The sequence below is a fragment of the Pongo abelii genome, chromosome 2 (genome assembly GCF_028885655.2).
Source record: "Pongo abelii isolate AG06213 chromosome 2, NHGRI_mPonAbe1-v2.0_pri, whole genome shotgun sequence".
In the NCBI taxonomy this organism is placed as follows: domain Eukaryota; kingdom Metazoa; phylum Chordata; class Mammalia; order Primates; family Hominidae; genus Pongo; species Pongo abelii.
The window spans coordinates 124,915,398-124,932,778 of NC_085928.1; the positions used below are offsets into that span (position 1 = coordinate 124,915,398).

Sequence of the window (17,381 nt, forward strand, 5' to 3'; positions counted from 1 at the left end):
GAACTCACATAGATTCTCAGACTCCATTGACCATGATGTTATCCAGCTGCTCTGTGAAGTTCACTAATAATATTTTAAAGGTGTTTTCTTCATCATGAAGCAACAAAGTATGTTTGATACATAGAAAAAATCTGAAGACATCACCAACATTAAGAATGCAAAAATTTTTCTAGTGAAAAATCTAAAATGATACACTATTGGGGATTACATTGTTCACAAAGTATGTTACACAAGTGATGCTTTAGTTTCACAAAGATGAAACATTTGGAGAGAAGCAATACTCCACCTGAGCAGAACAATCAAGACATATTTTTTGCCCAACTATACACCACAGCATTTTTTATTTGTTACCTCTTCTCAGCTATAGTTTTATGTATGGACTTAATAGACTGGTACTATTGAGCAAACACAGATCGCAAGGCTCTGCAACATTTCCCACTGATAAAAATTTGTAAATCTATTGCTTAAATATTCTGATTTTTGAATCACGTAAGATAAATTGCATTTAAATACGTTGTCGATATTTTACTCTGGCAGGAATGTTAAGTTTATACAAACATTTGTGTTCATCATTTAAAAAATCATTTTGTAAATATTTTTCCTTGCTTGCTCCCATAAAGTATTCATATACATACATAGTCATACACATTGTTATTTACATCAACACACAACATTAAAATTACTATGTCAAAGCATCAAAAAGCCCCATGCTTTATTTATTAGAAAAATATTATTCCTCTGATACATAACTATTTGTGCAAAGTTCTGTCAGTCACAAGAGTTGTTAAATTTTAAAAGATCCCATAATGTGCTAGGCTTTCTCTCAAATTTTCCTTACTTCTTAGAGTTCAATTAAGATTAGAAACAATTATGGAAAGAGTAAGGAAAGCATACCAGAAGTTAGTTATTCCATTTTATTCTGAAGAGACTGCTCCACTGATAGGAGCACGTGCTTTCAGGAAAAACAAAAATGTCTAGTTTGGGAGCAAAACATGATTTATTTTTTTTACAAACCGGCCTGCATGTTCTGTTCATCAATACATGTCCCTACATGTGAAAACATTTTCCGCATGGTGTATCATTCTGCTCTGGGGGCTCTTTGAAAGTGAGCCTTTCAAGTCCATGCCCCACAGATCCCTGAAGTGTCTGGGAACTAACCCTTTGCTTTTGCCAGAGATTTGAAAATGGAACACTTTGGGGCTATACAACATTGCTGTGCAATTCATTATGGGACAAAGAAATGTCTGGGGTTAGGCAGGCAAGCAACTAATGATCCTTCATTTTGTCCAGAAAAACATCAAGATCGATATGTAGGACATAAAACATTTATGGAATGCTGTATTTTCTTTTCCCTCTAGGGAAGGGAGAAAACGCCGAATGATCTCTTTCTGCTGATGGCTACAACACTCAAACGATTGACACTATTTAACCCATGCTTTTTGTCTCTCCTTCTCATCTGCTAGCAGCAATACACGTGACTGATTTTTCTTAACTTCCTGTATACCAGTACTCAATAATTTGAGGTTTGGCATGTACATTTAGCTTCATTGATCCAGGTAACCAAAATCTGGGGACAACATTATAATCTAAAATGAAAAGAGGTAGTTCTGGGATATGCTAAAAGACATCAATCACCCATGATGTATTCATTTAAAAAAAGATCTTTTATGAATAAAGAGGAGGGGCCCAGAGACATAAAGCATGTTCCAAAAAGATATCCGTAAAGTTCTCTTCCAACTCACTTATCTGTCAGGAATTAGAACCCAATACCAACATGAATCATATTTAATTAGCAAATTATTCCAACAATGGCTCAAATCGAAATGGGGCAGCAACATAAATGTGGTCAGTGTTACATGTCCTGGCAAATTTCCTTAACTATGACATTTTTAGAATTTGAAATTCAGAGCAAAAATGTCAACATTTTAGGTTGAAATAGATTTTTTCCTTGTTCTTTTTCAGAAATGACATAGTAGGGGACTTGGAAACTAGATGATCATCTCAGGAAAATAATTAGCTTTGCAACTCCTTTAAGAACAATTGTCATTGTCAACAGTGACAGAAACCGAATGCCATTATATTTGCCCAATAACACAGGCACATTTTCCCCACACTGTCCCTAAACAGAGAGGTAGACAGTATGAATATGGCACCAATTGCTCTGTACTTGCTTAGAGTTATATTAAATGTAGGCAACATAGTTTGGCTGTGTCCCCACCCAAATCTCATCTTGAATTCCCATGTGTTGTGGGAGGGACCCAGTGGGAGATAATTGAATCATGGGTGCAGGTCTTTCCTGTGCTGTTCTCGTGATTGTGAATAAGTCTCATGAGATCTGATGGTTTTAAAATGGAGAGTTTGCCTGCACAAGCTCTCTTCTCTTGTCTGCCGTCATATGAGACATGCCTTTCACCTTCCACCATGATTGTGAGGCCTCCTTAGCCACGTGGAACTGTAAGTCCAATAAATCTCTTTCTTTTGTAAATTGCCCAGTCTTGGATATGTCTTTATCAGCAGCATGAAAACAAACAAATACAATAGGGCCCTAGTATGAGAAGAAGATGATTGACATAATATTCAATCTTTCAACAGCTTTCTTAAGACCCGAGGATCTCAGGTCATCATTATTGGATCACTGTGAGTCCCTCATCTACATGACCTTAAAGCAATGTATTTAAACAATCAATGTGCAGTTCTATAAAACTGCAAACTTCTCAATTCAAATATGTCAAATCTTGATAAGGCAGAACACTGAGATTTTTCAGATTTTAAAAATTGTATTTTAGTTTTCAGTGGGTCACACTAATTATAGTTGAGTATATTCACAAGCAAAGACACATTCTCTAAAGTAATGGAAAATATTAGGAAATTGGCCACTTAAAAAAAGTATGAATATCTGATACCATAGCTCATAGTGATATCCTACTCCCTATCTTAAATATGGAATCAAATATTGGTTAAGACATACCTTTCTGAAAGTAAGATTTCAGCTATTTCCAGGTAATAAGTAATGAGGACCAATAAAGGCAGACAGCATATACCCAAATTGTAATTATACCTGTCATGACTTAGTAATTATACTCAACAAGGGCAAATTACTACTTTACCTTGCAAAATACCCATATCTTGTATTATATCCTCTTTTCTTCCACACCTAATTTAAGTATCAAAGATTAAATATCTTTACTTAGCATTTGAAGCCTTTATTCAACTCTAACTTTCAAAGTAATTTATAAATAAGCAGATTCAAGCACTGATGATGATCAATATTATGTATTTAGTTCTATTATGATGAGTGGAAATCTCAGAAGCATACAGTTATCTCTCCTAAGAGTTTTATAACTGAACATAATTATTTTGTCTTTCTTGTTCCCAGGAGATAAAAATGAGTGAGAAAACTCATAACCAAGTTCCTGCTATTCACGATGTTTCCATTGGGTGTAGCTATGATATTAGATAGGTTAATATCACAGCCTGCATATTCTGGAAGGATGCCCAGACATTCGGGGATTCGTAGTGACTTTCTTTGTCTTCAGCATTAAATCGTATTAGTCAGCAATATGTTCATTGGGGAAAACCAAATAAAATACTTTCAAATCAATCACGGCAAGAAGGCTTTCAATATGTCTTTTTGACATATCAATTTTTTGAACAAATCAAAAAATTGAGACTTGTGCTAAAACTTGAATCATTCATAATTTCTACACAGTGTGCTCATTTTTATTTTTATATAATTATATAATTTACACCTAGTTTGAACAACTTCTATATAGATAGGTATCTGTTGGATAACATAGGACAAACAAGAAGAAAGTCCACAAACAATGCAACTCCTTTACTCGATGACGGGTTTGAGTAAAGTGTCTTAAAATGTCTGTTTATACAAAAAAAAAAAAGTATTTCTGCTAAAATGCAAGGGCAGCTAACATGCTGAGATGAAAACTGCTAACTCTTTTCTTAACAACACCATATGTCTCCAATTGGATCATAATGCAGTCAGTTCCCAAGGGAACCTTACACATGGAAGCTAACCAAATCAAGGCACAGTCTTCACTGTAAGTTGACTCACTGATTAGCCAGCAATCAGCTACTTTAGATTTTCAGATTATGCAAGTGTCTGTCTGAAGGGTCTTTCTGCATTCTTGACATCCCCCTTAAAAAAAGCAAGTCATTACAAAACACTCCACAAAAATATTTCTCTTTTTGTATATGCTTCCTCTTATCTATAAACTCAATATATTTTAAGAAACTAAAATGCTCAACCTCTGAACTCTGATGGGTTTTAAATAGTAGATGCATTATACAGCAAACACTATTGAAATCAAGCTTAAAAAGGTGAAAGTCACATATCGTAAGATGGAAGAAGTCGCCTTAGTCTCCTCTGAGAATAACTGTATATAAAAGACCAACAAATAAACCAACCTGCCTTATTCAGATGAATCTTTATGTAATTTTTCTCAGTTTATACTTCACTCCATTGTTAATTTTTTATATTGGAATTATATTTAAACCTTTACTTAGTTAATATTAAAACCTTCCACATACACTACTGCCTCAAGTTCTGGCATTTGTAGCTCTGATACACATAATAAATCCAATTATTTCATGTTTAATGCAATTCTTAATAGCATAAAGTTAGAACACTTTATAATGTGTATAAAACCTTAGGAATTTTGCCTTGGGAAGTGTGAAATGCCCTGGGATAGTCCAGATTGGGGCTTCTCAAACTAGCTCTGATAAATGGACAGTATTTTCTAAAACTTCCAATTTGTCAGTAACTGATATTTTTGTAAAAGAAAATTATGCACTCAGATTTCATGACATTGTCAAATCGCTATACTAGTTTCTAAATGCTTTCTCTCAGTTTCTGTGCTTTTCTTGTCATGGACTGGTGAGAAATGTTTCAGGGCTGGCATCATTTTGTGGGATTCATTGTAAATATCATTGTTTGGATATTTTGTAACTTGGAAATTGGAATTTTAATATTAATGCTGAGTCATAAACTTCTATCACTTCCAGCACATCATTCTTTAACTATTCTTTGCTATGGTTTTTTTCTAATCCAGTTTAGAAAGTTAGCAGCAGAGATTCAAAAAGCGAAAGAAGAATTACCAAAAAGCTTTTGAGAAAGATGAGTTGCTACACAGTATTATTTGAAAATACACATTAAGAAAAGCAAACCCCCCAACTCTGCAGTGATCAACAAGGGCTTTACCATGTACTTATTCTAATAAGAGCAATTTAAGCCACGGCATCATTTAGTCACTTATTAGTGAATTTCTTACCTGGGATGCCTGGTGGTGTTTTCAGATATTTTCCATTAAAATGTTGAATTACCACTTCACATTTTTCAGTAGACTCCATTCTGGGAAAAAAAGGTAAACCAGAGGTCATATATGGTTGTCAAGAAGAAGAAACTTAAGAAGTAAAGGAAAACAAGAAAGCCATAGAAATACTTGATTTGAGAACTGTACCCTACTTGCCAAATTTTGTCATGAACATGATGACCGGATTGATAAGAGAACATCACAAACTCATTAATGCTGAGAAAGTATTATTCACTCTTTGAAAGGTGTCTATTCGGAGGGCTCTGTTCAGAGCACTCATTCAGAGGTAACCCTGAGGCATTATCTTAATTCACTCAGCAATATTTGGCAATTGAAAGTGTTCAACAAATGTTTGTTGAATGATGAATTAGCAAACCTGATGGGTAAGTCTTGTTATTGTCATTCATAGCAATAAGGGCACCGAGGCTTAGACAGATAAACTACCTTTCCAATAAGAGGAAAAGTCAGTATTTGAACTGACACCTGTGCAGCAGTAAAATCTGTGCTATAGCTACTAAGCTATACTGCTGATGGATCCCACAAAAGAGGTTGACAAGATGTGTTTTATTTGAATGGCTTGCAGCCTAAAGGACTGATTGGTACAGCAATGTAGTGGTCAGCATTATGACATTTTTATTGAAAATCCACTTTATGTAAGACATCCAAAGAGTTAGGTGGGGTCCTACATGTTGAAGGAAGGTATAGATACACAAACCTTAGGTTCTATACTTTCTCAATATTGAATTTTAGACAATATCCTATTTTTTCATACTATCTTATCAATATTCCTAAACTGGTGTTCTTGTGCCAAATTTTGGCATCTCACGTACAACCTAAAGCATGAACATTTTGAGCCATACCAACATAATTTAAATTTTGGCAATGATACCATATCTTAAGTGCAGTAATATTTGTAGCATTTTCCAAATAATGAATAATATCTGGCCTTTATTATTTTATAAAATTGGATGGGGAGGATAATAATTAAGGATTAATTCTGATAAAAGAAAATTAAGTCTTCCAAAGAGTATACTAGAGGCAAAAATAAATTTAAGAAACAGCACACATACACATGAAAGAATGTGTACGAAACGTGTAAAATGTGTTCAAAAGGCAAAGTATAATTTTGGATTTTCTGCTGTTATTAATATGAGCTTTCTTGGAATGGTGCTCATCAACTCAAGTTGTAAAACTTTCCTACATCTAAATTTTACGTGTATTTCAGGACCATATTACATGGCCATATTACAGGACCATATTACATGACAAAGGAAACAAGATACAAAAAAATATATTAACAAATGTCAAGTAAGTTATACATACTTATTACAGCTATAAGAATTCAAATGTGAGAGGAATCCCAGAAGTGACAGAAATGCTGAGAAGAGGCACAGAATCTAGGAAAGGCTTTTGGAGAAGTAATTAGGGCAGGGGGCTGAGCTGGGCAGCTTGGAGGGCATGCGTCCTTATTACAATGTGGTAGAGAGAGCAAGCATGTGGCTCAGTGGAAGGTTTGCCCGGGAAATTCTTAAAAATTAACTGAGAGAGGAAGTCAGGGCATCTGTATCACCTGTTTAACAAGTTTGAAGATGATACCAGGAACGAGTTCCGTTTTTCAGCTATAATTATTTTCTGACAAAGTTTTGTTTTCAGATGTACGTTCCTATGAAGCATGGGATGAGTGTGCATCTTTCTGTATTGATGGATATGACAAATCTCTACCGCCAAGCAGGGCTGAATTTACAGGAATGAGGCCTATGTCTTCACACAGAGCCCTACGCTTAGAACAACCCTGCACTTGGTTTAAAGTTCTGCTGTTGCTGCCTTGAGCTTCTTAACAGTGTTTTAACAAAGGGATCTACATTGTCATATTTCACCCTAATTTAAGTAGCTGATCCTGCTATGACAAGAAAGTGTAGGAAACTAACTTAACATTAACGGTCAGTATGTATATCATCAGGCGACCCAATGGATCCACATAAGTATTATTTTGAAAAAAAAATCTTCAGAATGAATCAATTTGATGTCCAAATAAAAAGAAAACTCTTTATGCAATTTTAATAGATAAAAATAAAAACAAAAACAGCATTTTGTTTACTCCTCACTCACAAGTTGCCCTATATCAGAAGATGTTTGGATAAGAAAGGCAAGCGGAATCTTTCCTCATTCTAAATATTTAGGAACAGCTAAGTACAATTTTCCTAACTCTTTCAAGCTTCTTTTCCAGTGGAACCTTTTACGGCAAGTCTTTCAATTTTTTTATCTTTTTCTTTTTTAAAGTAGAAAATTTCCATTTCCAGGAAGAAAAGAATTCTAACTCTGTTCTTTCTTCCCACAGGATCCACTATTGTCTCTTAGGGAAAATAACCTTCCCTCCTAGCAGAGACATGAATGGGAGAGGAAATGTAAGCCCTTAATTACTACAGATGTTACTTTATGGAATTTTTATTCCAGGAGAGCTACAAAATGCAAAGTTTATGCCTCAGAGCCCCCTCCCTGTTCAATCTCTCTCTGGGTACTCATCTGGATAAAAGGCAGTTAAGAATCTAAAGCTTGCTTGCAAGAGTCCTACAAATAAAATCCTTTCTCTTTGTCTTAAAATGGCATGGAATTATAAATGAAGACTAATACTAGGGGTGTGTGTGTGTGTGTGTGTGTGTGTGTGTGTTTATTCTACATAATACATTTTAGGGAATAGAGAGGAAACTAAAAAAGAAAATCAAGTGGCTAACCCACTCCACCCACTTAAAATATTTTTGTTCTGTTTGAAAGCCTCAAGTCCTCCCTTCTGTATTCTAAGTATGATCATCCTTTCTTAACACTGTTTTACAGCCATATCAAACTGGATGGGGGCTGTTTCTGTGAACACAAAGACAGTAGAGTGGATTGTTCACTTTGGGTTCATTCAGATTTAACTAAGTGAATGTCTGCTGTGAGCCTTTAGAGACTCCCGTCTCTGAAAGAATAAATGCAATAAAAGTCTGTTTTCTGTAGCTGCCGGCGCTTAGTGTCAAACCATGTTATGCTGCACCACCCAGCAGTGACAATTCCATTTTAATACACGGGGCACATTTTAACAAGGCAAAGCAGTCCCAGCAAAGATGGCAATATAGGAGCTGCCAAGGGGAAAAGGCTCAGTGTTCCTCGTGCATTTTATGTGGAAGCAGAACAAAAGTGAGACTGAGACCCAGAAAGCTCTGGTGGGGAGGAAAGAGACTATATTTGAATAGCCATCTTAGGAAGAATGTGCGCATTTTCTTCTCAAGTTTCACAATTAACCTCTCTGAAATGCCAGCTCAAGCTATCTGGAATCTGGCACACGCTTCAGTTGAAACTGACACTAGCATTATCAAGTGAGTCTGAAAAGACAGCACGCCAGACACAGCTGCCTTTATATGTCCCTTTCAGATGGGCCACTGAATCACTACAACTGCATCTATTCTTCCTAGGCGGTACCTGAAACCCCTTGCGTCCCTCAGAACAGCTTGAGTGCCAGGCCAACCATTCACCTGACAATACATTAATTAGGATCTTACAAGGCTCTAATCATTGTATAAAGCTTCAGGGTTTTCTGTTAGGTCTGATGTTTAAATATAAATACACATTAAAGGTCCTGTTTGACATTCTTTCTTGTCTCAGTACCTAGGAACCTGGCTTCAGTTATTTGAAACACACCACAGAATTGTGCTTCTTCTTCTTCCTTTTTTTTTTTTTTTTTTCAAACAGCTACTAAGAGGAGCTAGTTTAACAGCCAATACAATTCCCACAGGCAAATTACATCAGATGAGAGGCTGATCCAATATTAGCAGAATGTTCTGGGTCAGACTTAGCATGCAGAGGTAGAAATGTACTTTGCAAAACCATTTGCAACCTACCTCTGTCACCTCCATAGAGAATCACACAGTTTATGGTCTTAAAGCAAGAAGCATTATTAACCATGTATTTAAAACAAATCCATCCTATCGTTTATTATGGTTAATTAGAGGTTTCCAGTATTGTGAAATGTTTGTGGTTTTGCAATCACAGGCTCTGTACAAATTATTGGCAACTTAGAGTATCTAACGTTGTAAGCCAGTCATCTTCATTTCTGGTAAGATTTACGTATGCACAGGGTCAACATTAAAATATTTTTTAAAGTACTAAACTGTGCACTCCTTCTGACATTTCAAAAACAAATTATGTCATTTCCTTCTTAATCCATTGTAACGGAAGGAATAAAATAGTGAGTCCCAGAAACAGAGATGAATGAATGTGATGAATTTTCTTCTCAGTTTTTGCAATTTGTTTTCTTCCTGCCAGGCACCTGACATTCTTAGGATACAAGTGTCTTAAGTACCAAACAGTGAAGCCGAGAGGCCTCCCTTACATGCCCTTTTGTAGAAACCAGAAATTTTGAGGTATCTTGCTCAGCATTACAACACATTCCTCTTAGGAAATGAAACTGTGGATGACAATATTTGACTAATGAAAACACATTCCAGAGTTTAAGAATCACATAATTTCAAGACTGGAAATGGCCTCAGACATCAACTTCTATATTGTGCAGATGAAGAAAGTAACACTAGAAGATTGTGATTGGCTTCCCTAAAAACTAGTTAGTGGATGAGCCTGGAATAGAACTGTTGTCTCATGACTTTCAATTGAGACTATTTATTTGGAAGAGATGCAGTTCCATTGCTGGCCTCATGTCATCCCTCATGATTTTCTCTACTGACTGATGTACTTCAATCTGTTCAAGAGTAGGATGGGTCCTGCTAGCTCCACTCTACCCAGCCACTATTACTTCAAGAAATTGTTTTCAAAAGTGGAATATAACCTGATATGAGATGTGGAGGGTGTTTCACCTCTGTGGTATTCTCTCCCAAAACCCATAAAAACTAGGGGTCCTATCCTGAGAAAAACAGCTGACAAACTCAGATCTAGAGACATTCAGAATACCTGGCCAGTACTACTCAAACAAACAAAGTCTAAGAAATTATCACAGATCAGAGCAGGCTGATGAGACAGGACAACTAAATGCAATATGGTAACTGGATTGGATCCTGGAAGAGAAAGAAAATGTTAATAAAAAAGTTGGCAAAATCCAAATAGAGTCTGGAGTTTAATAGTAATATACCAATGTCAGTTTCTTAATTTTGACAAATGTGCCATGGTAATTTAAGGTGTTAATGGGGGAAACTAGGTGTGCAATATATAGAAAATCTATATTATCATTATGGCTTCTATGTGAAGGTAAACTTATTCCAAAATAAGAAGCTTTTAAAATCACTGTACATTAAAATTATCAGAAAACTATTTTTAAAAATACTAATCTCTGGGGCCCAGCCCAGGAGATTCTGACTTAATTGTTTTGGCATGAGGCCCAGGCACAAAGATTTCAAAGCTACCCAGGTGATTTCAGTGTGCAGCCAGGGTTGAAAACTCCTGTTCCGAAGTTCTGTGTCAGGTATGAGAGACTAGAAACCATGGGCCAAACCCAGTCTACAGGTATGTTTTATTTGGACTGCAAATAGATTTTGGAAATTTTGAAATGGTTGTCAACATTTGAAACTTGGGAGATTTCACATGAAAATTGAAATTTGTGATTCCTTTTAATAGATGGGACAGTTTAACCCATGCTTTCTGCATGGCAACAATGATATAATAAAAAATATATTTAGTCTTTTTATCAGGTTGCTGACACACAGCTTCTAAAACCCTTGGAATTTCCTGAGCGATAGGAGTATGTTTTATTATTCAGAATAGACTATTTTTAACCACATCTGAGTTTATGCTAATGAGGTCACTCAGGTAGCTTCAGGATGGGGACTGGTCACCAGAAAGACTAAGACTTGATTAGTGGGTTGGAACTTTCATCCCCACCCTCTCTGACTTCCAAGAACTGGAGAGGGGCCGGAGATTGAGCTCAAACACCAAGGGCCAATGATTTAATTAATCAAACCTAGAGGTTTTACCTAATGAAACCTACATAAAAATCCCTAAACAACAAGGTTCAGGAAATTTTCAGGTTGGAGAAGACACTGATATATGCCAGGAGGGTAGTGAGCCCAGAGAGGCTACAGAAGCTACACACCCCTTCCCTGATACTTGGCCATATGCATTTCTTTCATTTGAGTTGTATCCTTTATAATAAACTGATGAAGTGCTTTGAGAGTCATTTTAGTGAGTTACTAAACCTGAATTGGGGAGTTGTGGGTACTCCCACATTTTGTAGTTGCTGGGAAGAAATGTGGGTAGCTTGGTGATATGGTTTTGCTGTGTCCCCATCCAAATCTCATCTTGAATTGTAGCTCCTACAATTCTCATGTGCCATGGGAGGGACCTGGTGGCAGGTAATTGAATCATGGGGGTGGGTTTTTTTTCTGTGCTGTTCTCATGATAGTGAGTAAGTCTCATGAGATCTGATGGTTTTATAAAGGATGGTTCCCCTGCACACACTCTCTTGCCTGCCGCCATGTAAGACATGCCTTTGCTCCCCCTTCACCTTCCACTATGATTGTGAGGCCTCACCAGCCATGTGGAACTGTGAGTCCATGAAGCCTCTTTTTCTTTATAAATTACTCAGTCTCAGATATTTCTTCATAGCAGTATGAGAATGGACTAATACACCTGGGCACTCCATTTGCAGTTGGCGTGGAACTGAGCCCTTACACCTGTGGAGTCTGATGATCATCAGGTAGTTTGTGTCAAAACTGAGTTAAATTGTAGGACATCCAATTGATGTCAGAGAATTAGAGAATCGATATGCAAAAATAAGGTATTTGATATCAGAAAAACCCACACATTTGGTGTCAGAAAAAAAGACATCACAGCAACCATGGAACAGAGTAAAAGAGCAGTTCTGTTCTTTAAACGAAGCCACTTTGCCATTATTCCTACCAAGCTGTATCAATTGCCAATCCTAAGGCAAAATAGTAGGTGCTGTTTATCACTGAACTTGCATTCTTTATTTTTGATAGTTAGGAGAAAAGAAAAATTATTTAACTTAATTTATACAGGGATAGTGGTGTATTTCTGCTCACCCTTTTCTAAATGTCCTCTCTGTCCTGCTCTATGCCCCAAGGAAGTAACCCTTCTATCGACTGTGTAATCTTAGTTCTTTTGTTTACTGGTTTTCCATTGGGTTCTGCCTATGGAAGCTTGAAAGAACTTCAAAAGACAACAGTAGAGAGAAATCTGAGTGGTTTTCCCTCTTTGTCTCCCTGCTTTGGCACTTCTGTCTAGCCGGGGTTGCATCTTTCCCTGTCTACAGTCCTTCCAAGCAGGTCCTCCTCTGAGGCTCTGGCTCTCACTGAACTCTGGAAACACCCCTCTGGTTGCTCCTTGAGCTCTCAGGGTGGTAGAGGTTTCCCTCTGTTGCTCCTCTCTAGGAACATCAACATCTCTTTGCCTTTACCTCAGTTCCCTTAACACTGCTTATGTAAATATTTTGTAAATACTCCTTAATTTTCTTCAGTAGAATCATCTGGAGTGAAACTCTGCTTCCAGCCAGTGCCTTGATGCCTACACCATAAAGCTATCAACAGCAGAGGGGTAAAAAAATTATCCCAAAGACTGTGTGTTTCAAGAAGTGTATAAGAAATAAAGTTTGCCTTATACTCCATCTAGAAACTACTTCTTTCACTTGGATTACCTGATTATCCCCAGTAGGGACACTCATCTATGTACTCATATAGATGCATAATTATCTAAATATATTTTTTTAGCCAGACCAATGTTTCTAGAAGGAATTTTCATAAAGAAATGGCAGAAAATTAAACTTAAATAAATAATCTGAGACAAAGTGAAAATTAAATATAGGTGTAGAAAAGTCATACCATTAATGACTCTGGAATACATTACCACTTTTAATCAATCTCCTAGCTACAGCCATATTTCATTCCTGGATTTTATTGAGAAAAGAAAAATAGCTCAGAGCAGGCTCAACTATGTGAGATATGCAACATTTATCAGGCCCAGAGCGACATAAGTACAGGGCTTCAGTCATGGCTGTCTCTCCCCTGAGTATCCATGCCTGGGGGCAATTGTTTAAGGCATTTTTGTTCCTGACTAGCTTTCTCACCCATTATCTTCATATTCCTAGCATTTGTGACACAAAGAGCAATGAATAACCAATTAATAGCTTATGTTATTTTAACGAAAAGTCTTGATAAAAAACTTCTCTTCTTTTTTCCTTTAAAGACCCACTTGTAACTATTGCTAATTGGACTGTATATTCCGGGCAACACGAATCTGGCTCCTGGGTGGCCATCTTCAAGCTTTGAGCTCAAATAATCTCTGTACTTAGGTTATTTAAGGTTGACATTTTGGTGACTCAGGTGGGACCTGAAGCAGACTTTCAGTCATCTCCCTTGCTTTGCTGACAGCTGGAGCCCTGATATGAGCATAACTTTCATTCATCTGACCTCACTGGAGTCAATGGAGGTCAGTCAACTGGGTAAGCCCTCCTCAAATTTGAATGCTCCATTCTTGGTTGAAGATTCAGACCAATTCACTTATTGAAGCTGCACACATTCCTGCCTCAACATGGTTGGAACTGAAGCTCTACTGTAAGGTAGGAGTTCCATTTTTTATTCTCTAGAGTTTCTGCTGATTGCAGATTTGTGACTTTCACTTTTTCTTTTTGAGCTAGTGTTATTTTGAATTAATTCTTAGAGTTTTTCCATCTTTTGGCCATGTACGGTGGCTCACGCCTGTGATCTCAGCACTTTGGGAGGCTGAGGCAAGAGGATCACTTGAGGTCAGGAGTTCAGACCAGCCTGGCCAACATGGTGAAACCCTGCCTCTATTTAAAATACAAAAATTAGGCATGGTGGTGGGCGCCTGAAATCTCAGCTACTCAGGAGGCTGAGGCAAGAGAATCCCTTGAACCTGGGAGGCAGAAGTTGCAGTCAGCCAAAATCTTGCCACTGCACTGTAGCCTGGGTGACAGAGTGAGACTCTGTCTCAAAAAAAAAGAGTTTTTCAATCTTTTATCTCATTTAAAATTTTGGTCAGGGAAAAAATAGTTTCTCTCTGAAAAGAAAAAGTGTAATCTTACGGCTTAAGTGAAAAATTTGTAACCTTTAAAATTGGTCAGATTTCACAGCTCAGTTCAATTGACAAATCTAAACATTCTTGTTGGGTGACCAAAATTCCTCTCACTGGGTCTTTTTTATCATTCAAAAAGGAAGTATAATTATGGGCAATCTTACTTCCATAACTGAATCTAATAATAAAGATTTGCAAGAGCTCTTAGAAGTAGTAACTGATCTCTTTAGCTTTTAGGATACCAGGGATTACTCTGTACTATGAGATACAATTTGAATTGTGTGTGTGCAATGGCTGACAAGTCACTGGCAAAAACTGTGGTTTCTGAAGTAGCTGAAATCAGTTGCAGTGAATGATTATAAATGTACGGGGCTACTCATTTTTTCCGGTGTTTAGATAGAAAGACAGGTTTGAACACTTGAAGGTGGAGGAAGCACTTTCCCTCAAGGCATAAAACTCCTCCTGTGGGAGGGTGGTCTGATCACAGAGTGGGCTGATGGGCACTGGTCGCCTAGCAGTCTTGAGGGAATGTCTGCAGTGAGGTGCATTGTGGAAACATTGCATACCCCGGTCTTGTGGTATTTCTCTCTTCTAGGGAACCCAGGATTCAATGTAAAAGTGGGATTGTTCAATTTTAAATATCTAGGTGCACTGCCTGATTTTCACACATGTAAATATTAGTCCTCAAAAACTGCAAATGCTTTCATTTTGCTATTCATTAAAGGGCTCAATCCTGAGGTTAGTAATCTAATCAATACATAAGCTAAGTTGAAAATACCAGCTGTCTAACTAGATTGGTCTCCAAAATATGACTTTCTGGCATTTAGGTGGCTATTTCGAAACTCTTTGTAAAATAAATTTACATATATAAAGGAAATCTCCATTTGTAGGAGCATCTCCCTTGCTCCACCTAAGCTACTAGAAACTTTTATGACAGGAAAAACAGTGCCTTAAAGTTTATAAAACCAACTTTACTTTTGTTTAAGATATTTTTACTGATAATTTTATCTTGACTGGGCCTTTACCTATGCCCTTCTTTGTCTCGGTAAATAAAGGTGTTTAGATCTAAGTTCTGTGCCTTTGGGATGTAAATTTTCACCTAAGAGTCCTGTTTTTCTATTGTAAATTTAGGATAGCCTAGCTAATTGTTGTTTAGGGCTTGACAGTCTAAAGAGGAAAGAAACTATTTGCAAACTGACAAGTGGAGAACCTTATAAAGCTATTAATACAAAATTTGCTTCTATGTGTCCTGTATGTCTATGTGTTTATATGTGGCATGTGTATGTGACATTTTACTACCAACATATATGAACAACCTCCAATTAATTGTCTTAAATAAAATGTAAGTGGTTAAATCAAATATTTTATCAGAAAAATGGAAACTACATACAGACAGGAGGCAGGGAAATACTGGGTAGAAGAGGGTGGTTCCCTGGCGAGGGCTCCACCCTCAAGCCTGGACCCAATGCCCTAAATGAGAACTTCACATCCCCGTTTTCCCACCCAAATGTTGCCTTTTCCAAAATCACCCTGGCCTGCCCCACCCTCCACCCTGTACCCATAAAAACTCCAAGCTCCACTGGCAGGGAAGGAGAAAAGAGGAACCAGCTGGATATCAGAGAGAAGCAGCTTGACTTCAGAGGGATGACTTGACAGCAGAATTTCATAGAAGAGTTCTGCCACAGATGGCCCAACTCCAGGGGAAGACTATCTTCCCACTATATTGCCCTTCCAGCTCCCCTTCCTGCTGAGAACTACTTCCACCACACGATAAAATCCTCTGCATTCACCACCCTCCAAATTGTTTGTGTGACCTCACTCCTCCTGGATGCCAGACAAGAACTGAGGTGAGGGGGAAGAGGCTGTCACACTAACTCCCCATTGAGCTGTTAAACAGTTAAGCCATCCACGGACGACAAAGCTAAAGGACCACACTGTAACACACATCCTCTGGGGCTCCAGGGGTCGTAGGCAACCCCTAGGCGCTGCCATGGGCCTGTACAGTGTTTGTTCCTGCAGGCACCCAAAGGCACTCGCCCCAGCTCCTGCACCAGCTCACCTGCGTGCTAACCCTCCCACAAGGGGTTTGAGTGCTGCGGGCTGCCTAACCAAGCCACCCCTTCATGAGTCCCACAGAGGTACCAGGGGAACTATCCTGTCTCAAAACCAGCTCAAGTGCCTTTTAGTTCACATGATTTGAGTAAATCTTTGAGACTAGTTTAATATTGTTGGTTCAGTGAAAATAGCTGTCTTCTGATCAGGAAAATACCTGTGTATTTATCCATAGAATTTTTGCTTAGGTAGTGGCAAAACATCTTAAGCAAGTTGTAGAGGGTTTGTGGAAGATTAATCTTGGGAAAGAAATTTTGTGTGTGTTCAAGTTGTCTAAAATTAGAAATTATTTATATGTTTTTCTAAAAACTGAGCATTAATATCAAAAGCACACTGATGTAAGGCCACAGTCTGTGCCCCTATGTTGTCACAAGGTTTTCTCAGAATACTGATCATTTTTAATAGAAAATTAGAAAAGGTTATAAAAGGTTTATGGAAATCTTATTTTGTGAGGTCAAAGCTGATTGAGATTGGACAGATTTGGTCATAACGTTTTATTAACATTAGCTTTAGTATTGATAATACACTAAAAGTAAAACTTGGTTTTCTCCTTAGAACAAGAATTTTGTGTATTATTAATAAGAGATAGTAAAAGATTTGTTTACTTTTTGAGTAAACTGTGAAATAATTGAGTTGCAGGGAGAGTTTCCCTCATGTTGTCTTTATTAGGTCCCTTGATTGGGTATTAAATCTCTTCTCTATCAAATAATAAAAAATTTTGCTTTCTGAAACATTTGAATTATCATTTTCACAAAATAAATGACTATTATTATGCATTGACTTCTGATTCTATTTTGATCATGTGTTTTAAACATTTTTTAATTTCAATATCAAGTGTTTTAAACCTTTAATACTTTACATATTTCCAAAAATTAAATTTCAAATTCTAAAATTATCTTTTGATCTGTACTA

At 37.2% G+C, this 17,381-nt stretch overlaps 1 protein-coding gene across 18 annotated transcripts in view; it reads right to left on the reverse strand.

Moving 5' to 3' along the window:
* The window catches only part of RBMS3 (RNA binding motif single stranded interacting protein 3), an 861,233-nt gene that overhangs the window by 271,219 nt on the left and 572,633 nt on the right, over positions 1-17,381 (reverse strand). For all 18 annotated transcript variants that reach the window (XM_063721655.1, XM_063721659.1, XM_054550494.2 and 15 more), the window contains 1 exon segment: positions 5,286-5,365. In XM_063721655.1, coding sequence (XP_063577725.1) covers positions 5,286-5,365 — 80 coding nt within the window.